Source organism: Sceloporus undulatus, chromosome 1, assembly GCF_019175285.1.
Source record: "Sceloporus undulatus isolate JIND9_A2432 ecotype Alabama chromosome 1, SceUnd_v1.1, whole genome shotgun sequence".
In the NCBI taxonomy this organism is placed as follows: Eukaryota; Metazoa; Chordata; class Lepidosauria; order Squamata; family Phrynosomatidae; genus Sceloporus; species Sceloporus undulatus.
Window position 1 is genome coordinate 364,849,678 of NC_056522.1, and position 24,161 is coordinate 364,873,838.

The 24,161-nt window shown below is 42.7% G+C and overlaps 1 protein-coding gene across 1 annotated transcript in view; it reads left to right on the top strand.

Moving 5' to 3' along the window:
* The window catches only part of KIF26A (kinesin family member 26A), a 214,458-nt gene that overhangs the window by 74,203 nt on the left and 116,094 nt on the right, over window positions 1-24,161 (top strand). Inside the window, exon 3 of the mRNA XM_042444932.1 lies at window positions 5,320-5,835. Coding sequence (XP_042300866.1) covers window positions 5,320-5,835 — 516 coding nt within the window. The remainder of the gene's footprint in view (window positions 1-5,319; window positions 5,836-24,161) is intronic.

Genomic DNA, 24,161 nt, shown 5'->3' on the forward strand with positions numbered 1-24,161 from the left:
ACAACGGATGCAAGCTACAGCAAAGGAGATACCACCTCAACATTAGGAGGAATTTCCTGACAGTAAGGGCTGTCCGACAGTGGAACACGCTCCCTTGGAGTGTAGTGGAATCTCCCTCCTTGGAGGTCTTTAAACAGAGGCTAGATGGCCATCTGTCGGAGATGCTTTTATTTGGATTTCCTGCATGGCAGAATGGGGTTGGACTGGATGGCCCTTGTGGTCTCTTCCAACTCTATGATTCTAGTTTGAAACTAACCTCCCTCCCTCCCTCCCTCCCTCCCTTCTTATCACACTTTTCTCCCAGTATGGGACCTAACACAACTCACAATATAAGTTAAAAGCATAATAAAAAATGTTAAGAAGGTATTAAATAAAGTATTATGTTAAAACCATTTTATTTAAAATAATTAATAGCAATAGCAACAGCATTTACATTTATATACCACTTAATAGTGAATTCAGCATTTTCTAAGTGGTTTACAATCTGTAAGCCAATTGCCCCCAACAAGGTGGGTACTCATTTTACCAACTTACAAAAGGATGGAAGGCTGAGTCAACGTTAGAGCCCTGGGATCAGACATAACAATGTTGTATTTGCAGTACTGGCATTTAATCAATGTGCCATCAGGGATCCTTTAAGTTAAAAAGTTAAAATATTTAATAAGAATAAAAATACAGTATACCCAACTTAAAGACTTTCTGCAGCGGTCAGTTAATAGTCAAAAGGCCTGGGTAACTGATTTGGAAGGGACAGCCGGAATTAATCCTCTGTCATCCTATATTTTAAACTGCTTTTAAAGTATCCTGGTTTCTCTTTCCTCCCTGACTTTTCCTTTATGTCCTCAGCTTACTTCATTTGGTGCAAACTGAGTTCAAAGTGCCCTTCCTTGTAGTCTTAGGCAAAAACAAACTGCTGCAGCCTTTCCTAACTTGTGTGTTCTTCCTCATTAATAACATTTGCCATCTTCACTGCATTCTGATTTTGCTTGGCCACAAGTGTCCCAGTTTTCATCTGTGAAATACTGGAGGAAATGGCTGCCCATGGGATGAAATTTCATAGTCTGGGGGCAGGGATCAAGAAATAATAACAACAACAATAATAATATGATTTATTTATTGGCCTCAAGGAATCAAGGCGGGTTACAACATCTTAAAAACCATACAATGCAATAGAGTAAAATATCAGTTACCATTAAAACAAATCTCCCCCAACCCTCCAATCCAATTAAAAAATTACAGTCAAGGAACTAGAGTAAATAAGAACAAATATAATAAAAGACAAAGAGGGCCAGGATAGTCTATATTTGCAGGACAGACAGGTGACTTGCTCGGGGGTTGGGGGTGGTGACTAGTTAGGAAAGGCCTGCCGGAAATGATCCGGCAGCTTTCCAACCTGATACCCTAAAGGCACCAGATCCCATCTGATCTTGGAAGCTAAGCAGAGTCAGCCCTGGTTAGTGTTTGGATGGGAGACCACCAGCAAAACACAGATGTTGTAGAGTACTTCAGAGGGAGGAATAGTCAAAACCACCTCTGCGTATTCCTTGTCTAGGAAAACCCAATGAAATTCATGGGATCACCATAAGTCAGCAAGCGACTTGAAGGCACATACATACACAGAGAGCCATCATGGTGCAGTGGTTTAAGCATTGGGCTACAACTCTTAAGACTAGGGTTTGAATCCGAGCTTGGCCATGTAAAAACCCACTGTGTGAGCTTGGGCAAGTCACACTATCTCAGCTCAGAAAATGGCAGTGACAAACCCCCTCTGACAAATCTTTCCAAGAAAACTCCATTATAAGTTCCCCTTAGTGTCTTTCAGCCTTAGGGTCACCATAAATCAGAAACGACTTGAAGGCCCACAACAACAACAGCAGCAAAAGTATATACAATAGACCTGCACGCATACAGTTAGTCTTGTCGTTGCCTTTGTGTCAAATAAGTTTTTCAGGGTTTGGGTAGTTTCTGTCTCCATGATATGGTGGGTCTGCCCTGGATTTGATTCCCAGCTTCCAGAACCCATCCAAAATACTGAACTCTATCTTTCAGATAAGTTCAGCACCTTGAATACAGTGCCTTTAAAATCTGGAATGCATCCCAGAAGAGATTCATGGTACTGCTGGCATGGACCTCTCCAGTCTGCCCTGAAAATTTTTGCCAAATATTTAGTAAAGGTGAAAGTGGGAGGATGGTATATATAGAGTGTGACTAGTAGTCTCTTGCTCACATCACCTTTGACTGCCTGAGAAAGGGTATCTCTAACTTTCTATCCCTCCCTTACCCCACATAAGCTGGGCAAACTGTGGGTGGCTGTCTTTCTGATTCATTACTGAAGGCAAGAAAGAAACAATAGCCACAATTAAATAGCTGTCCATTAGGCAATGCCATAATCTCTTCTTAACGCTCCAAGGTTCAGTTTTCATGGTTTGGAGTGTGTTATGAGCCTTAGAGAATGATCTGTAGTATTAAAGCGAGGTCTTGGTGAGTAGGAGGGTTGGTTTTTAATATGAAGAAGATGTGTGCATATTAGATCTTGGTTTTTTTTTTTAAAAGAAATTAACGGAGCACTAATTAAATGGCAAGTAGATGAGCAGTTATCGAATGTACCACAAGTTCCACTGTTAGCATCTGATAATCATATTCATGCTGGGCATTAAAGAGTGATGCAGCTTATTATGGCATATTAATCAGCCATGGAGAGTCTGCCAGGGAATTCAAGTAATGCTTGAGTGGGTGATAATGTCATACACAGAAGAACTATCATGGAAGGAGAGAGGTTTTGGTAGATCCATGCTTCTGAGATTGTTGGTGGTTTAATTAAAATAAGAGGCTTAGCACACATGCATCCAACACAATTTCTGGAATCACAGAACATAAGGGTAACTCAAAAGTCATGTAATCTTATCCCCAACAAGCAGGGACATAGCCAAGGGTCCGGACCCCCCTTCTATTAGATACAATAGAATTTTTGCGACCTGCAAAAAATGCATTTTATCACACATGAAAACATTCTCCAAAAGGCCCTGTTCTGTCCCCCGGCGCCCAGCCGTCCCCGTCCAGTGCTGATGGGTGCCATTTTGCTCGGTTGGAAGACTGCCGACCACGAGATTTCACATGCCTCAGCATTAGACGGGGATGGCTGGGCTCCGGGGGATGGAACGGGGCCTTTTGGAGGACATTTTCGTTTGCGATAAAATGCGTTTTTTGCAGGTCGTGCACGCACACAAGCATCCTCTTTCCATACCTGTGTAGCCAAGGGTCCGTTCAGGAGAATTTTATTATTGTTGTTACTCAGTATTGCAAGAGGGAGCCGGCTACAACGACCCTACGAAATTGCCCTCCCAATTTTTATACCAAGAGACCAGGGTTTTCCAATAAATATAGCTGAGACAGATTTTAATAACTAAATGTCTAATTTATTGAAATAGGGGAAAACACATTCGCTGCGCATACACACTCACATGCATTCAGGACTCAGGAAAATCAGGGCTGAGGTTTGGAAAAGGTTTAAGGCTTTCTAATGGTGATATGTACCAGAATGTAGACTTCCTCCGGGAAGCGAATGGGGTGTGGGATTGTGGGACAAGTCTGCTCCGCAACCTGGGTTTGAGCAGAAATGCCGGCTACCAAAGCAGAGGTCTGACGGACGTGGAGTAAGTAGACCTTTAAAATTGACTATTTGACTAGCCAAAGTCTAGACTTTTTATAGGACGAAACCTCGCCTGAGGCAAAGATGTTTGATGGCCGAAGCAAAGGTGTTTGATTACTTTCTTTTCACCTGGATGTCTGTCTGATTGTCTTAAGCTGCCTGGACAACAGACTTGAGGAGGGGGTGATGGTTTTGGGGAAGGCAAACATTTACTCTTCCTGCCTTCATGATAATCTGCTTATGTGACTTCCTAGACCCTCTAAAATGTTAATGATGGAATTTCCCCACTGGGGTGGTGTACATGTCCTCTCGCTTTGCTAGCAATGGCGGACATTCTACTAGAGTTCATCTAGGGGTCATTAAGGGCTATCATTTATACCAAAATTTATATACAGCAGCATGGGTAACACCTGAAATGGAGAAAAAAACAGGTGCAACAAAGTCCCTTGTCTCTGGTAGGAAGGATTTCCACTTCTGTGTGGGAGCAGCTACTGGGATGGCCCTCTCTTGTGTTCTCACCAGACATGTCTATGAAGTTTCTGCGATGGAGAGAAAGGCTTCCCCTGAAGATCTAAAATTGGGTGTGTTTCTAGCTTTAGAGGTGAATCACCATTTCGGGTGGCTTCCACAAACAGGAATTCTCCTTTTGATGAATTACTTCCAGCTGTTGGGGTGTTATCTCAAGAAGCCAGACAGATAGTATGTTTGTTGCCATACGTTGCTTTGGTTTGGCTTTTAGAGAGAGGCCATAGCCCAGTGGCAGAGTACATACTCTTCCATACAGATAGTCTCAGATTCAGCTGGTCATATCAGGTAGGAGTTCAGAATCTGGGGATCTGTACCAATTCAAAGTGGCCACTACTTGGGCAGATTGTTGCTGTTTGTTGTTAATACCTTCATTGTTGTTTATACCTCCTGCTCATGATGATCTTATTGTAGGGTTTTCTTGGTAACATTTATTCAGAGGGTGTCTGCTATTACTTTTTTCTTTGGTTGAGAGAATGTGACTTGCTCAATGTCACCCTAGTCTCCTGGAGACTTAGAGTCTGTACTGACAGGCCAAAATAAAGCTGCTTTGGGTCACTTTGGAGGTATGCTGTTTAAATGATGCATGTGTCCTAAGAGGCCAAAAGCCATGCCAAAGCCACGCTCCAGTCCTTAGGCGCAGCTTCTGGCCTCTTAGGACGCAAGCATCATTTAAACAGTATACTTCCAAAGTGACCCAAAGCAGCTTTATTTTGGTCTATCTGTAGGGCCCTGAGTCCAGTACTCTAACCACTACATGACAGTGACTCTCTCTTGCCTATTTTCGTTGTTTGCTTTATGCCTTTCAAGTCTACTCTTTTTATTGTATTGATTTCATTGCAGAACTTCCTTGAGAAGATTTATTTCAGAGTAGGTTTGTCATTGTCTTAAGCTGAGAGAGTGTGATTTTGCCCAAGGCCCCATTCACTGGGCTTCCATGGCTGAACAAAGATGTGAATAATAGCCCCCTGGAGTTCTAACTTGCCACTTTGACCGCTATTAATCTGAACCAATGTAAAGCTACTGCATTATAGTCTCTTGTTATTGATGTAGATTGTATTACCATGGCTTTCTTTAGCTTAGTTTCTCTTTTTCCTTCTTTTGTGGCCTTGACTAATTTTGTTTCTGCTCTCCTTATGTTTCAGGATCCACGATTATCAGCTTTAATTTTTGACAAGCTTCAAGTGCCTGAATATTTACAGAAACCTAGGAGCGAAGGGGAGAGCAGGTGTGATGTTTGTGCTGCCCACTTAAACCAGCTGAAGCAAGAAGCTGTCCAGGTCATCCACCAGCTTGACCAGGCCAACTGCCAAGAGACGGCGGACCCTGCCCAAAGTGCTGTGGCAATGGCTGCTGTGTTGCCAAGGCTGACGTCCCAAAATGTGGTCACTGTGTCTTCTCACAGGGACTTGTCTCTCATGGCTGGGCAGGTGGGGAGACAGTCTGGCAAAACCACAAACCTCTTCTCAGGGTCAGAGAGGAAGAAGGGACTTGCTTGGCCTCAAGGTACAGGTGGATTCCCAAACTCCAGTGTTCAAGTGACTGTGGCTCCCAGTGGCCTTAGTGGGGCCTTGAGTTCAGTTACAATCCAGGCTCAGCAGTACCTTGAAGGAATGTGGAGCATCTCCAGAGTGAACAGCTTTCTTCCTCAGGGTTGTCTAGTAAGTAATGGAATACATGGTCTTTAATATTAACAAGAGTTAAAATGTTTTTTTCCCCTGCCCAGTATCCCCACCATTCCAGCTCCACAGTCTACTTTCAGATCATTGGTTACCCTGTTTTACTCTCAGAATGCATCCCTCTGGAAATGATCCTAGGAGTGTGATCACAGAATGTTAGAGTTGGAAGGGACCACGAGGGTCATCTGGTCCAACCTCTTGCCATGCAACTAAGATACTCCTGAGAGATGGCTATTCAACCTCTGTTTAAAAACCTCCAAAGCTGGAGAGCCCACCACCCTTCCAGGTAGTCCATTCCATTTTTACATCAAAATTTCTCCTAAAGTTTGAGTAGAATCTCCTTTCTTGTAATTTTAATCCACTGGTTTGTGGTCTGGTCTCTGGAGCAGCAGAAAACAAGCTCCCTCCATCTTCTACCTGACAGCTCTTCACATGTTTTAAAGACGGTTGTTGTTGTTGTTGTTGTTGTTATTATTATTATTATTATTATATCTTCTTATATCCCGCCTTTCTCTCAATATAGGGACTCAGTCTTCCTCTCAGTCTTCTCTTCTTCAAGCTAAACATACTCAGATCTCTCAGTAGTTTCAGACCTTTGATCATCTTGATCAACCTTCTCTAGACAACTACCAGCTTGTCAATGTGCTTCTTGAACTGTGATGCCCAGAACTGGATACAGTATTGGTGTTGAGGTCTGACCAAAGCAGAATAGAGTGGGGCTACTACTTCCCTTTGTCTGGATACTGTACTCCTATTGTTGCAGTATAGAATTGCATTGGCTTCTGCATCACACTTTTGACTTATGTTTAGCTTGTGTTTACTAAAACCCCTAGATCTTGACTTTATTTATTTATGGTATTTATACCCCGCCCTTTAACCCTAAAGGCTATTACTGTCATTCCTGGAGAAGTGCATTCCACCATCCATTGGTGCATTCCATCAACTGTACATTCCACAATTCCCCAGCCCCATTTTCAACTCAGTAGAAAGAGAGTGAAGGGAAAATTTCCATTTCTTTAGGAGGCAAAGCTTTTTTTAAAAAAGGAGTGGGTGGGATGAGAACACTTTCTACACCTCTAAAATGAGCCAAATGACTTCAGACTTCACTTCCCAAGTTGTGACACGCTCACTTTATCATCTGTGAACTAGATAGGGAGAGAGTTTTACTACAAGCCTGCTGGAGTTAATATTCAGCCAGTATCAAGCATGCTCTGGGCTTTCCATACAGAAACCCCTTGTGTGGAAGCCGGCTTTTTAAGCCTGCCTGTTTTGGACCTATGTGGAACTGTTCCTTTTCCTGAAAGTATAAAGATAGGGAAATAAATATAGTGTAATTTTCGTTCTCTTGCAAGCAGCTTCTGCACCACAAGTTATTTCAAATGCAGGATAGAGGCCAGGAACCTGTTTACTTGCTTCTTCACCATGCAGAAGGATGACTCCATCGTGAACGCTCTGTATAGTGGGCAAAGATGTTTTGGTGAAATGGCAACCTTAGGCAGCAACCTGCTTGGAAGTAAATTTCATTGAAACCAATGAGAATTACTTCTGAGCACAGTGGTTGGAGTATTGGTCTATGACTCTGGAGGCCAAGGTCTGATTCCCAGCTCAGTCATGAAACCCAGGCTCTCTCATACTCAGGGGAAGGCAATGGCAAACCTCTTCTGATCAAATCTTGCGAAGAAACCCCATGATAGGTTTGCCTTAGGATCACCATAAGTCAGAAATGACTTGAAGGCACACAACAACAACAACAACAACAACAACTACTACTATGGATTGGTTTGGAACTCTGTCTATAGGCAACTGGCTACAGCAGGGTTGGGGAATAGAGAGCCCCTTCACTTGGTCTCATCACCTTCTGGGGCTTGTTTAGTGGGACGAAGAGAGGGTCTTCTCAGAGGCTGCTTCTAGACTTTGGAACTCCTTCCCTAAGGGTTGTTAGGGTGGTCTTCTCTTCCCTGCCCTTCTGCCTGAAAATCTAAACATTCCTATTCCATTAGGCTTTAGGAATTGACTGTGATAGGATGTTAATAGTGTGCTATGTTGTTTTGTTGGTTTTGATTGTTGATCTCAGACTATCTGGAACTCCAGTCATACAACAGCATTGAGTGTGGTGGCAAAATATGATTAGAGTTGCAATCCAGCAATATCTGGAGGGCCATGGTTTCTACAGATAAAATTATGGCATTTCTTTGTCCCTGTCTTAGGTTTACATCTCTGGCTGAAGTTGGTTTTAAAATTTTTTTGGGTGAATACAGTGACTGGGGTGGAAGAGAGGTTAAGCTAGCTTTTGTTGAATTTTACTGCATTTGAGTAGTCGCAGAGCATTCCCAGCTAAAATATCTCTCCCTGTTACAGTTCCACTTTATGTGATCAGGCTCTAAACTTGTCATAAATGTAGCCCCATAATCCCTTTTGACGCCTGTGTAAATAATTGCTGTCTAGAACTGCTGCATTTTCTTTGTCCACTGAAGAGTGTAATTATGAATGCTACTTTTTCGTAATAGCTTTTGATTCACCTCGAAGTTAACAAACTGGAATACAAATTGTACCGTGGTTTAGAGATAATCCTTGGATGAAGTATGACAGCTGTTCAAATCTAAATGGCTTCACTAAATTCTAGGAAAATATTGAATTAAAAGTGCAGAAATGTGAAAAAGAATATGTAATTACATGAGCTGGGCTTCAGTTGGGATTCTAATAGATATCGATATTAATCTGTGAATCTACTGGAAATGTGTAAATAGGTAGTTATGAAAAAAATGTCCTTTTATAATATTCTGAGGTAGCTGCACTTATATGCTACAGAAAATAGCAGGGTGGGAGGAAGGATAATACGGCTATCATGAGAGCAGTAAAATCTTCATAGTAAATAGAGCTTGGTTTGCAGATGGCTTTTTCATGCATTATGTGTCAAGACAAAAATAATGTCCTGTTTTATGGGATTGAAAGGAAAACTGGCTGCGTGGTTTCCCTTGTAGACATGAGGCAGGGCCAACCTAAGATAGTTGGCTGCTGAGGATTAAGACAAGATGGTAGAATGGCACTGCTTTCCCTCATACAAACACAGATTGGACTCCAAATACAGTCTGAGTCTTCCTTATCCAAAATTCTTGGGACCTGAAATGTTTTGGATTTTGGATATTTTTGGATTTTGGAATATGTGCATATTTGTAAATACATAATAAAATAACTCTGAGATGAGACCCAAGTCTAGACTTGAAATTCATTTATGTTTTGTATGCACCTTATAAACATAGCCTGAATTTTATTCATAATATTTTTTAATAATTTTGTGTATGAAACAAACTTTGCATACACTGAACCACCAGAAAGCAAAAGTCATCTACCTATGCTATCTCAGCTACCTATGCGGACAATATTTGAGTATTTTGCAGGCTCTTAAGTTCCCTTTTTAATATTGGCAATGTGATGGCATCTTTTACCACACTTGGAGGCAGCAAGCCAATCGAGAGGGCCACTGTTTAGGAAAATTACCTTTTTGGACTACATTTCCTAGAATCCTCTAGTGGTTCTGCTGGCTGGGGGAGTCTGGGTGTTGTGATCTCAAAATGTGATGGTTCCTAGCTTTAAGTAGGATGGACTGTGTGGCTCACAAGAGACGGCCCAGGGAGTGTTGTTCTGAGGTTATTGATCGCTCCAGTCTTCAATAAGAAGCATAGTGTCTGGATTTTCCTGCATCATTCCTTAGCAGCCAAATGTGAGAAGGGAGTTGGATGAATTGGCTCAGAAAGCCACCCTCACTTTATTACTCTTTTGCCAGGGGTTTGTTTGTTTGCTTGCTTTGGCTTGCACCATGGCCTCAAAGCATTGTGTAAGGGCAGACCCCCATATCACTTTACACAACTGTTGGAAGGTTTATGACCATTGACACAGATTGCATCTTTATGAACCCTGTTATGCTGTGATCTCATCCCACAGCTGTGTAACTGCTAATATATTTGAGGTTTGATATCTGTTCCATCAGTGCATCTGAAGAAGTGGATTGAGATCAATGAAAGTACATGCTGAAATTAATCAATAAATCTTAAGGGTGCTTTCTCCTCCTCTCCTCTTCTTTTCCTTTGATGCTGCAACAGATTAATATGGCTATTTCTGAAAATAGGTTTAGGTGAGTAGTGCTGAGTAGATACCACGTAATTGGATGGATTGGGTATCTGTGTGGTAAATATAATGAGGTGATACATCTTTCTTGTAGTTTGAGGGTAATGACATGGAGGTAATGGTGATGAGGACATCGTGTTGACAGTGAGAAGAGATAAGATGACCACTTGCTGTTCACAAGGCCAACATTCTGTGAATCCTTAAAACCTATATTGCAGAACCTTGAGTCCAAAGAGAAAGCAGTTACGATAATACCGAAACTAACATTTTATCATGAAACCCTGAGAGGGCAGAATTGTCTGTTGATATTTACCTAGTCAGCAAGTACACCCTGGTGGAAGGATTTAAGTTAAAGAAAGTTCCTGCAGGGACAAAGAAATAATAAGAATACAGTATGTGCATAACTGCATAGAAACAAAATATGTAAGATAAGATACTTCATTACCTTCAGTGGTATTAATATCTTGTGGAGTTGATAAGGCAAACACAGACATTATGGCTTGGTTTGAATGAAATTCACAAGATGTAGGAAGTACGCAGGGTGGATGAGTGAGTTTGTGCTTTTTTACTCTGTTCACTTAGTGTGCCTGGCCAATCTCAGGGTCCACCACATGTGTGAAAATAAAGCATTTACCTAATAACGTCTTGATGCATTTGATAATGAACAGTGGAGTTATTCATTTTACATAACATGGTGGGGAATAAAGATTATTATTCAAGTTGGTAGGGTAAAAGAAAGGAAAGTGAATTGCTTCAGGTCATGTTTTGGATCCTTGTGCTGGTTGAAAGACACTGTTCTTTGCAAATGTAGTATTTATTAAATGTTGTCATCAGAGAGCTCTGTGCCAGCAGTAGCACACATAATGGTGTGGTCTTTCTGAGACCATTTGTTTCCCCCTTTCCCTCCTCATCCTTTTTTCCTTTGGAGTCATGCCTGTCTGGACTGTAAGCATTGACTCTGTTGCTTGTATAGACTGTATGTAAGCAAACTCCCTCTGAATAAACCTTGCCAAAAAAAACCCATGATCGGTTTGCCTTAGGGTCTCCATAAGTCAGAAACAGCTTGAAGGCACACAGCAACAGCAGCAACAACAAGCCATTCTGGGAGTCTCTTTGGCTGCGAAGTGGGATTAACATGCTTTAAGTCCATAAACAAATATTTAAAGTCAGGGGGAGGTTCATTTTGAAAGTATGTTAGTCCAGTGGACATGTTCATAAAGATGAGGCAAGATCAGCAGTTGTATAAAAAGAATTTACTTTACGTCATCTTGTCCAGTACAGTCAGGACAAGGATGAATGTCTCAAACAGTTCTTTAAACCGGGCATTCGGCCAGAAAGAAATCCTCTTGAACAAACACCTCCCCCCCTCACTCCATTTGATCTTTTTTTACCTGCAGCCTGCAGGCCAAGCAGTTATTAGTACAGTCTCTCATAAAAAGATGTGCCCAAACAAGCTGTAACAGCCAGTTGAGCCAACAGAAGCAACAGTAATCTTATGAAAAATGGTTGCCCCAGATTTCACCTGTTCCTTTCAGAGAGGTTTAATATTCAGTGTGGATTAGAGGTTATTTGCAGATAATCAGTGCAGTGGGACCAGAGTTTGAAAAGAAGTATTAAAAAGCACATTATTTGTAAATAATATCAGCTGCTTCTTCCTCTTCTTCTTCTTCTTCTTCTTCTTTTTTTTTTTTACTGAAAAGGTGTTGTAGCTGTTCTGTAGACTCTTGCCTGGATTAAGGGAGTATGTTGCATTTCATCCAAACATTATTTGTGAAAATGGGTGGCTGGTGGAATTGTTCCTCCTGAGATGAAGAATCCACTCATATTTTTAGGACCACTCCTCCTGTATCTGGGTTGTATAGGAACTCTTCTGGCACAGAACCTCTGTTGGGAATAAGATCAAGCAGTTGGGTGCCTCCTGCACAACCCAGAGCAGTTGCAACTGTAAAACTGAGAATAGATTTGTTGCCCCAGCCTTAATGGCTTCACTGGCTGCCTGTGGCTGTGAGTATTTCTAACAGAAGAATATAAGAAGAACTGTGTTGGATCATACCAAAATGTCTATCAAAGGTCTTTCTTTCTGTGTATGTCCACACTAATTATATGTCAGTAGTTGGATACCAGAGATTGCCAAAAATTCAAATAAATGAATCTGAGAGTAATTGAAGCTTGAACTCCCCCTGAAAGTAGGAGTTTATTATATTGACTTTGCTCCCATGATAGACCTGGGATGTAACTTTAAGAAGACTGATCTTATTGCATTTCCCCGCCTCTAGGGCGTACACAGTCCATATGCAACCTGGACTTCTGCTGCATCTTTTCAAGAATGGGAAAATCTTGTTCTTCAAAAGATGTGGAAAAAGCCTGGAGAAGTCTGGGTTGCAAATGGGCTTTGCATTCCCTGACAACGGGGAAATACGATAAGATCCGTCTTCTTAAAAGTTACATCCTGCATCTATCGTGGGAGCAAAGCCCATGTGATAAACTCTCTAGTTTCTGGAACAGCAGAAAACAAGCTTCCTCCATCCTCAATATGACATCCGTTCGAATATTTAAACACTAAGGGCTATCATATCACCTCTTAACCATCTTTTATTCAGGCTAAACATACCCAGCTCTCTTAAGTCACTCCTCAGAGGGCATAGTTTCCAGACCTTAAAATGTGTTTTATTGTTATTTGCCAATCAAATTGACTATACAGTGATGGCATTCCTTTTAGGGACCGAGTGCCCAAACTAAAAGGTCTTCCTGCACCGAGTGTTACCTGGTGCTGGGGGTGGGACTTCTGCCATCTGGGGGTGGGGCTTCTGCCCTCTGGAGGCAAGACTTCCAGGGTGGGACTTCTTCTCCCCACCCTCCAGGGCCTTCAGCTGCCTCTCCAAAAACAGCTGAAGGCCCAGGGAGCGAGAGGGAAAGAAGAGGAACAGGTGTATGCCTCTTCCTTCTCCCCTGTGCTGTCCCCAGCCACTAGCTGCCTCTGGAGGGGCAGCTGGAGGCCGGGGAGGGTCACCACCTGCCATCCCTAGCCTTCAGCTGTCTTCTGAGAGGTAATTGGAGGCTGGGGAGGGTCGGAAAGGAGGAGGAAGATGTGCACGCCTCTTCCTCCTCCGTCACCACCATCTCTGGCCTTCAACTGCTTCCTGAGAGGCAACTGGAGGCCGGGGTGGGTCAGGAAGGAGGATGAACAGGCACACGCCTCTTCCTCCTCCTCCCTCTGCTGTGTGCTGGAGGAAATGGCATTGTGTGCCAGCTCTAGCATGCATGCCATGGGTTCACCATCACAGGACTGTGACATATGGTGATGCTCCAAGATTTCCAGTCATCAATAGCATTACTTAGGTCTTAAAAACTCAAATCCATGGATTTCTTGATTGTCCAAAGTAAAGAAAGTCCCAGTTTAGTCATTTGGACATCTAGTCGAGTTCAGAATTAATTTAACTTTTTGTCAGTCCATGGTATTTGCAGAACTCTCCTTTAGCAGCACATTTCTAATATGTCAATTCTGTTCCTGTAAGCTTTCTTCTCTGTCCAAGTCATACAACCATATATTGAAACTGGAAATGCTTATTTATGTTGTGTGACTTCAAGTTGTTTCTGATCTATAGTGACCCTAAGGGGGAACCTATCACAGGGTTTTCTTGGATAGATTTCTTTAGAGTGGGTTTGTCATTGCCTTCCTCTGAGACTTGGAGAGTGTGACTTGCCCAAGGTCACCCAGTTGGTTTCCATGGCAGAGTGGGGGTTTGAATTCTGGTCTTAGTCTGGCACTTAGACCACTGTACCACACTGGCTCCCTAGGCTTGTTCATAGGTTTAACATAAATTAAAGACTTGATGGCACATAACAGACAGAGTAAAGGTATTACCGGTGCCTCAGGTTTCTTGGATACAGTTATATGAATTTCACTGATGTTTAGGTTTTTATGAGTTTTTTGGGCTATGTGGCCGTGCTTTTGAACAGTTTATTCCTGATGTTTCACCAGCATCTGGTGAAGATGCCAGTCACAGATGCTGTGGAAATGTTGGGAATAAACCTTCCTGACCAAGGCCACATCGCTCGAAATATCCACAAAAAACTATGGATGCCAGCCTTGTCACTGATGTTTCTTGTTTGATTCAATGAGTGTTCAGCTAGTTTTGAGATCTTTGGCTATATAATAGGAAAGGCTGACCAAGCCATACTTGTAGACTTCCATAGACATTTCCAGCATTTTGTATTCTTCCATTTTAAAAAGAATTGACTGCCATCCTAAAGAAGAGTTTGGCTGTGCTAATTGGAAAAGATTTATTGTAGTCCTGCTAATGATTTGCCATTGTTTCTGGACAGAATGTGTATAATACAGTGTAGTGGGTTGCAATAATATTCCATGTAAGCTTTAAGATCCCCCTTTCCCCTCCCATTTATGTGTGGTATTGATTTTATTTCACTGTTCAGGCAGTAATGGATTTATAATTAGAATACAGTCGCAGTAATCAATGGTGAGATTATTGGACATATAAATAGAACTTTTGAGACTAAAGATGAGGTAATTTCCTGCTGTAATTGAGGATCAATCATAGTGGTCTTGTGAATTTTAAAGCAGCAATTGTAAGATTTAAGATGGAAGTGCTTCTAAAGAAGTAAATCTCATCCTACCGCTTGCCTCTTCCTCCACCATCTTTTACTAACTGAACAGATAGATTTATACCCACAGAGACTTAGTTTTATATACTAAATTGTATGTCTGTTCACCTTCTGAATACACATTTATATGTTTCAGAATTTCCTTCTTGAAAGAATCCTCTTAAAGTATCCCCTAAATCCTTTTTAGGTCTTTAAAAATTCTAGAATGTACAGTATTTTGGATTAGTTCAGATTAGGCTCAGCAAGCAGTTAGTTCAGACCACAGTTTGGAAGCACATCATTACAACTAATAATTTTATCTGTTAATTGTTGACACATTACTTAGGGTATAGAAAGACTGTATGATAGTAAATAACACTGTCATCCTTGTTTGGTAATGTCATTATATTTTTCATGGTATAGCTAGTAATGTATGCTGGCTACTCCTGAAACCTTGCTTTGGTAGTCATTTGGAGGAATTTGTAGCTATTTCTGTAATTTAGATTTTTAAAACTGCAAAAATTGACATACAGTCGGCCCTTCTTATACACGGATTGTTTATACATGGATTCAAGCATCCACGGTTTGAAACTGTTCCAAAAAGTATAAATTTCAAATATCAAACCTTGATTTTCCATTTTTTAAAGGACACCATTTTGCTATGTCATATTTAATGGGACTTGAGCATACACGGATTTTGTTATCCACGGGGGATCTTGGAACCAAACCCCAGCGTATAACAAGGGCCCACTGTATTAGTGATGCATCATCAATATGGCACACTTTAAACAAAAAGATACCAAAAAAGAACCTTTTATAATAATGTTTAATGGACATTAAAAAAAAAATAAACCACATTGCACACTTGGTACATACATTGGGGGTTGACTGAACAATGTACTATTTGTATTTCTAAATATTCTGGGAAGTAGGTTATGTTGAGAGGTAGTGGTATGTTGAGATTTCAGTCAGTGTCTCCCAATTCCTTGCCTGACAACTTAGCCACTTCACCACATTTGTCAGGGACCTGAAATCAGAAGATGGGCTCAGGGGAGAATTAAATCAATTTTTTCCCAAATGTTAATGACAGCTTGGTTGACCCTTTTTGGGTTTTTGTTAATAAAAAGGTGATGAGAGTGAGGAAAGGGGTATCTTTTCCTTAACTTTGTTGTTGTGTGCCTTCAAGTCATATGCGACTTATGGCGACCTTAAGACAGCCTTATCATGGGGTTTCCTTGGCAAGATTTGTTCAGAGGAGGTTTGCTTTTGCCATCCACTGAGAGAGTGTGACTAGTCGAATGTCACCCTGTGGGTTTCATGGCTGACCTGGGAATCAAACCGTGGTTTCCAGAGTCATAGTCCAACACTCAAACCACCACACCATGCTGGCTATCATCTTCAACTTAACCCTCTCCTTAACTTACCCCTCCCCATTGTAAAGAGACCTTTTTGGACAAAAATGGAGGAACCAGAAGTTCATTTCTTGACCAAGCTACCTTACACAAAATGTAAGATGCTGGCCAAGATCTAAGAAAGAAATGTGTGACATTTGCAAGTACAGTCGCCCCTCTATTTTCACTGGTGATCTGTTCTGGATCCTGCTGCTAAAACTGAAAATTGCCAATATTCAAGACCCATTGGCTTGAATGGCAGTGCCCCACCCATTTTGTGCCCCTCCGTTTGCCACCCACGAATAGGCAAGAAACACGAACTCCAAAGTCTGTGAAAACAGAGTGGCGGGACTGTGTATTCAAATTGATATGAATTGGCCTATCATGTATTGTATGTCATGTGTATTTTGACTCAGTCTCTGAAAACATTAGGATCTACAGCAGCATGGGGACACTTTGAACGCAGGATGTTTTAATGGAATGTAGAAGACGACTTGTAGGCTTCTAGCTTTGCTGGACTGTGTCCAAAAAGGATTTTCAAGTAGTTTTTTCTCTCCTGGGACATTGGAAAAGTTTTTTGAGGGTTTTCTCCCCCACCCCATTTTCCATTTTCTCCACATTTTGGGGGACTTTTGGGTGGGGCCTAGGGTTGCCATAACGTCTACCTCCAACCAGGCAAATGGGGGGAGTAGGACAATGTAGGACATTTTTGTAAATGGGGACACTAACAACTAAAACAATTTAATTAATTCAGAAAAACTTAATATACACATCGGAAAGCCTTCTGTGAGGCGGAGGATGGTCCTCTGCCCCAGAGAAGGCTTCCCCAGCCAGCTAGGCTCCCAGAAGAGGAGCCCAACCGGTGGGAAGCCTTCTCTGAGGCGGAGGACGGTCCTCTGCCCAGAGAAGGCTCCAGCCCAGCTAGGCTCCCAGAAGAGGAGTCTAACCTGTCGGGAAGCCTTCTCCGAGGCGGAGGACGCTCCGTGCCAGAGAAGGCTTCCCCAGCACGGCTAGCTCCCAGAAGAGAGGCCACTGTCACGCCTGTCTTCTGGGAAGCCCAACCCAGCGGGAAGCTCTTCGGTGGGGACTCGCCTCCGCCTCAGAGAAGGCTTCCCCAGATCAGCTAGGACTCCTAGAGGAAAGGCCGCTATTGCGGCCTGTATTCGGGAGCCAACCTGGCGGGAAGCCTTCTCTGAGGCGGAGGACACGCCTCCGCCCCAGAGAAGGCTTCCTCAGCCCGGCTAGGCTCCCAGAAGAGAGGCGCTGTCGCGGCTTCTCTTCTGGGAGCCAACCCGGTGTGGAAGCCTTCTCCGAGGTGGAGGATGCACCTCTGCCTAGAGAAGGCTTCCCCAGCACCGGCTAGGCTCCCAGAAGAGGAGCCAACCTGGTGGGAAGCCTTCTCGAGGTGGAGGACGCCTCCATCCCAGGGAAGGCTTACCCAGCTCGGCTAGGTTCCCAGAAGAGAGGCACTATCGCGCCTGTCTTCTGGGAGCTCAACCCGCGGAAGCCTTTTTGAGCTGGAGGACTCACCTCTGCCTCAGAGAAGGCTTCCCCAGCAGCTAGACTCCCCGAGGAAAGGCCGCTGTGCTGCCTGTATTCTGGGAGCCCAACCTGGAGGAAGCCTTCTCTGAGGCGGAGGACACGCCTCTGCCCCGGAGAAGGCTTCCCCAGCCGGCTAGGCTCCCAGAAGAGAGGCCACTGTCACGGCTTCTCTTCTGGGAGCTCAACCTGGCGGGAAGCCTTCTCTGAGTGGAGGACGCGCCCCCGCCTCAGGAAGGCTTCCCTAGGCTGCGTGCATTAAGCGGCCGCAGCGTGGCCGCATGAGCGCACCTGGCCCAAAGGCCAGGCCTGAACCGGGATTTGGCAGCAACGGGATGGGACAGGCCTGTGCCGCCTAAACCGGGACTGTCCCGGGTGCAGGTCGGGATATGGCATCCTGGGGGGCAGTAGTGCAAGACCAAATCTGCCACAGAACCTAATTTTTTTGAGCAAACTATTAGAGAAAACAACACTGAAATGCGATGTGGGTTGAGACATCCTTCTTGTTGTGAAGGGGGAAATATGGGATTTTCATTCTCTTCTAATCCTGTTGTCATATCTGAATAAGCTGTGGTATGGAATCTGAGAATATAGTTCAACACACATCTGGAGGGCTATCAGTTGCCTGTCTTGGTTTAATGTGCCACCAAACACCATAGAAGCTCTCATCTGAGAACAAGTATTGGTGACTGCACCATGTTCTTCTTCATTGTCTCTGTAACTCACACACATAGGTTTGCTTGGCCGCACAGAATATCCATGTGTGCGAGTTCACGATGACCACTCGGAGAACTATAGCTTCAGATAAGCAACCTGTCCTTCTTCTCCTTCATGAGGAGGAAATCAAAAGAGGCTCGTCTTCCTGTTTCCTTCTTGTTCTTACGTGTTTTTCAAGTCAATTTTGATCAATGGTGACACTCCCTTAGGGTTGTCTTGGTGGGATTTCTTCAGATGGGCTTTGCCATTGCCTTCCTTTTAGGATAAGAGAGTGGGTTTCTCTGGCTGATTGGGGATTTGAACCTGGGTCCATAGACCTAGTCCAATACTCAAACACTGGCATCACCTGGCTCTTTTGCTCCCTTTTAACCATTGAATCATGAATTCCTATGATACTATGAAGTTTTTACCTGTTTGCAAGGAATTGAGCAGAGGGGATGGTGGAATTTGAGGCAGTTTGACAAAGCTCCTTTCTGAACTGGGTCTGAGTCAATCCACTTGGAATCCATGGGCACTCCTTTACAAATGGAATGACCTCCATGCCACCTCTGTGGGATCCATTTCTGAGTCATTTTCCATGCCATGTGGAATGACATCACAATATGATGAGCATCACTATTTCTCTCTTTTCCTCTGCCTCACCTTTTAAAAGTGCGTGCGTTAAATTTATGAATTGTCTTTTGAATTCAAGAGTTTGGAAGATTCGTGAGAGACAGGCTGATAGGGCCAATATGTCTGTATCTGTTATAGAAGTTGTGCGAGTTCCTTCCATAGATCTGGTCAGCATCTGAATCTAGCATAAAGCCGCTTGCCTCAAGAACTCAACTTCAACAATTTCAACCTTATGCTAAGAAAAAAGGAAGATGAGAGCAAACAGATTTTCATTAACCTAGACATTTTGTGTTGTCTTTTTTGTTTCTTGCTCAACATCTGCCGTTGCCAGTAGCACGAGACAAGAAGACGGTGGCTGTGTATTTTTTGTCTGCCTTGGTAAGTGGTTCATTTTGATCAAAGTGATTGCCATGAAAGCTATTGAATGGCGGTTGAAGCAGCCCCATCTCAGCTTTGGAAAAAACGACTCTGGCAAGTCTAAATGTGTCAGCAAACGGAGGTCAGGCAAGGTTTCTTTCCTCAATTCTTCTCTCCCTCCCTTTGCTGCCCATTGATGAATCCAAGAGATTAGAACAGACAACTTGCTCTCTAGCAGAACTCCTCTGGATTTTTCCCATAGCCTGTGCCAAGTAAGGATTCTAAAATGCAGTGGTGGTTAGTGGCTTTCAATCACTGGGTGGTGAGTCTGTTCTGGACTTTAGTCTGACTTAAAAGGACCTGTAAAGTTTTCAAACTTATTTTAAGGATAGAGTTCATCACCCCAATAGCTTATTTAAAGTTGTAACCCAAACTTAGATAAATTACAACCAGCCATCAACTACACTGCTAAGGAAGGGATATTTTGGAACAAAAACCAGTGTGGTGTATTGGGCTGCTAGTTGCCTGAGGTAGTTCCTATCAAATTGGTGATGTGGTAAACAGGGGCAGAAACCAAGTGGGATATAACTACACAGAATTATACAATTGGATCGGTTGAATGCCGATCTGGTCTACATGTTTGTGCGATGGCAACACGACGCTCAAGGGAACCCCATCTTTCCACACTTCTCCTCAGCAACTTATGTTGGAGGCATATTGCCTCTGCTTTGCTGTTATTTGCCATAAGTTGGCTTTCACTGTGGTGACCCTAGCATGAGGATATGGTCCTTATGGCAACCCTTATTGTCAACTTCCTTGTCAGGTCCACACAACGCAAGGCTTTATTGAGCCAATTTATTTGTAATGTGGTATTCCTCTTTTTCCTATTGACTTCCAATTTACTCAGCATTACCTTTTCCAATGAGTTGTGTCAAAAATACAAATGTGTCAAAATCCAATGTGTCAAAAATACAATAAACACATGGCCTTCAAGTCACATGTTGGTTTATGGTGACCCCATGAATACTCTGATGAAGACTACTCAGATGTTGTTTTGTCAGTTCTTTCTGCTGAAATATAGCCTACAGCTCGTGGTATTCATTTAAAGTTTCCCATCCAAGTCTTAACTGGGCTGTCCTGCTTAGCTTCCAAGATCATACAGATATAGTGCCTTTAGGTTGGCATTTTAGGCAGACTTGCATTAGAGTACAGAGATAGTACAGTGGGCCCTTGTTATCTGCTGTGGGTTTGTCCAGAACCCCCTGGGGATACCACAGTCTGGGGTGCCGTGTCTCATTATATACAGTGTGTGTAAAATGATGTCCCTTATATAAAATGGCAAAATAAAATTTTGCTTTTTGGATTAAAAAAAATTCAAACTGTGGATGGTTGAATCCCATGGATGCAGAATACTCTCTCCATATGTTAGTTCAGTCTTCCCCAACCAGTTCTTCCAGAATCTTCATATCTCTCATCAACTCAAGCCAGTGGGGGCTTGAATTTCTTCCAGTCTTAGTCCAGATTTTTGAAAAAGCTGGCCACTGTGATGTACCTATTTCGCCCAAATAGGTTTATTACCTTCAGTATTCCTTCAAGATTTAGTCTAAACCTAGGGTGGATTTGCCACCATACAGACTTGGAAACCGTCAACAGCCATTGGCCCTAGCTAACTTTGCAAGTAGACATGGATGATGGGAGTTGTTAAAGAATCTCCTGGGCATCAAACTGGAGATTTTATTTACTAATCTTGGGAGACACGATGAGGATGATGACGTGACGAAATTGACAAGATCAGAACAGCAATGTGTTGGGAGAAGTAACAGAAAACTAGAGCACTCCACTTTGAGATTGGAGGATGACTTCTGTGGGATAGATTCCCCTGAGGTGAATTGTATACTAAAGCCTGAGAGGTGCATGTTTGACACAGCCAGCAAAGACCGTGTTCTTGTTACTGGGCCACAGCTGCCGGTACTAAAACACTATAGAAGTGAGTTTTAGTCCTAAAGTGCCTTTTACGCTTTTTAATGAGCCCCGATGGAAAACGTTGGCTCGGGCAGTAAAAAGTTAATGCTGCAAATGTTTCACCACAAAACGGCATTGACTGTGCATTTCCCATCGTTTTTGTGTGATCCACTCGGTTTGCCAGAGGAGACGTCCCGTGTGTGTGTGCCTCATCTGTACTTACAGGAGAAGGGTTTTATGGCCTTTGAATAGCCATGGAGAGGTGGATTTGCGTCCCATTTGTTCCATTTGATGGTAATAGTTCATAAGATTTTAAGGTGAAACATTTTTGAGGTGAGGCTATTTTATTGTTATTTTTCCATGTTCAGCAGTTCCTTTTTTGAGGACACATACTCTTTACATTTCCCTTCAGTTTAAGTGGCTGCAGCAGATGTATCAGATCAGCAGGCAAAAGCCATTGTTTACATTTGGCATGCTGGTCAAAATTGAATTGAGATCGTGAAAAGTAATCATTTGTCATGTTATTTTTCACACAGCTTCCTTTTGACTTGCAGAATCAAGTGGGCAAACAACAAAGACTGTAAATAGCCTTCCCACCTTGGTGTTTTCCAGAAAATATTGAATCCCTAATATAATAATAAAATAAATAATATAATAATAATAAAATAATAATAATAATTAATAATAATAATAGGATTTTATATGCTGCCCAATCACTGGGAATCCAGGGCGTGGCTGTGGACAATAATATCTTGGCTTAACACTAGTATCCTGGGAAAGGTTGCCTTAGAACATGTTTTTCCAAAATATGGAGGTGTCAGGTTGGTTCAACATATAGTGGGCCCTTGTATCTGCTGAGGTTTGGTTCCAGGACATCCACCTCCTGGTGGATATCAAAATCTGTGGTCGTGTGGAAAGAGGAATTTAGAAGTATTCTTTCTTTTACATTGTTTCTTGTTAGTGGTCTTTTAGGTTTCTTGTTGAAACAAGCAGATCCAAATTAGATCCTACAAACCTGACATCGTCCACCTGTGATATATTTGCTTTATTTATCAGAGGCTCTGAGTCCATGTTTCAGCCAAGATCCTAGACCTAGGAAAAAGAGGTAGTCTTTTAACGATGGGCCATAGTTTGAATTGGTGAAATGCATGAATAGTATGCGACAGATTCAGTTTGAGGTCTTCAGTTTAAATGCATTTCAAGTAGCAGTTCTGAGTAAGATCTCTGCTTGAGACTGGAGATCTGCTACTGGTTCACCAGGCTTCATCAAGGATCTGGTGGAGATAAGATTCTAGTTCCGAAAGAATAACATTTCTATGTTTTTGTACTTGGTTAGAAATCCGGAAGCTGTGGACTTGGCTTTGGGGAATAGGCAAATGAACGCCCTCCAGGCATTTTAGACCTTACAGTAGTTCCCACAGTGGTCATGCTGCTTTGGACTCATGGGAGTCATAGTTCCAGCCATCTGGAGTGAGCCAGATTGCCTACCCTGTGATTCATTGCTGGGTTTCCCTTTGAAAAAGGGACCACAAATTAGCCAAAGTACTAGACACACTTGTCAAAATGAGATGGGGAGGGACATGGAAGTCTTGCTAGATTCATTTCCTGCCATCTGCAGGCATCTGTCATCAGTTTCTGAACAACTAAAGCTTGAGCCCATCAGCGCTATTGGCTTTAAGCCTATTACCATGAATGATGTTGGAATATTACAATGATGACAGCAGTGGCTTCTCTCTCTTTCACCCCCCTCTCGCTTTCCTTCCCTCCACCCCCATGCTACTTATGCTGATTGTTGGCTTTCACTTATGTGTGATGTGGGAGATGTTCAGTACTGGTTATTCTAGCTGGTTTCTCCGTTTCCTTTCTCCAGCCAGTAACAGGGTACAGGATTCATCAGGATGTGGGCTGTGTGTAAGAAAATTAACCTTCCTCCCTGCACATTGCCGTCTTGTCCCTAATCACTTCATAGCTGCTGTTTAATAACAATAACACCCATCTCCACAACACCCCTAGACATGTGAAAGGAGTCACACATTTATTGTAATCTGTAGTGTGTACCAAGTATTTATAGCTACAGTTTATCCGGGTGGCTTTTTATGGTGCTTTACAGGCTGTTGGATACAAGTCCCAACATCTTCAACCTTGGCTGCTGGCTAGGGCTGCTAAAAACACCTGTTGAAACATCAGAATCAGAGCATAATTGATCAATTTACCTGTCAATTTATGGCAACCCCATGTATTTCTAGGTTTTTTTAAAGACAAGAAATATAAAGTTGGTTTTGCCAGTTCCTTCCTCTGCCTGACCACTATCACCATCTCGGGAAGAGGTCTCCTGGGCGATTGAGTGCAACCCTCCACTCAATACAGCAACTTCAGCTAAAGCATCCTCAGCGGTAGCGGTCTTTTTTTTTTTTTTTGGAATAGTCTACCAGCTCTCTAGGCAATGTTCCATGGTCGAACCACACTTACAAGGGTTCCTTTCAATTTTCAATTGTAATCTACCCTTCTGTAACTTAAAACTTAAATACCTTGAAGAGCCACAGTTTATCCATGGTTTATCCATACGTTATCTCAGCAACCCTTAGAAGGAAGATGGGAACTTCTCATGGCCCAGGGGAGGTCTGGAGGAGATTCTTCCATCCTTTGTATGGATTCCATCCCATGTCTTACTAATAGGAAGCAGAGTGATGTTAGTGGTGGAAAACACTTTGTTAGCCCCTTGCACAGCCCTTATCTCCCATTTGGAATTATCTTGTGCTTCTGCTTGCACAGGAAAATGCCAATGGGAGTTGGAGGAAGAAGGGTCAGATGACACCAACAATTAGAAGTGAAACTTGGAAAGACAATGGGAGTGGTGGTGGTGGTAGTGGTAGTGGTGATGATGATGGTATGGGAATCCTGCCCATGAAACCCCAACATTATCCTTAGGACTCTTTCACAATGTACAATTACAGCACTAAGATTCCACTTTAAATCACTCAGTGTCTCCTATGGATCATGGGG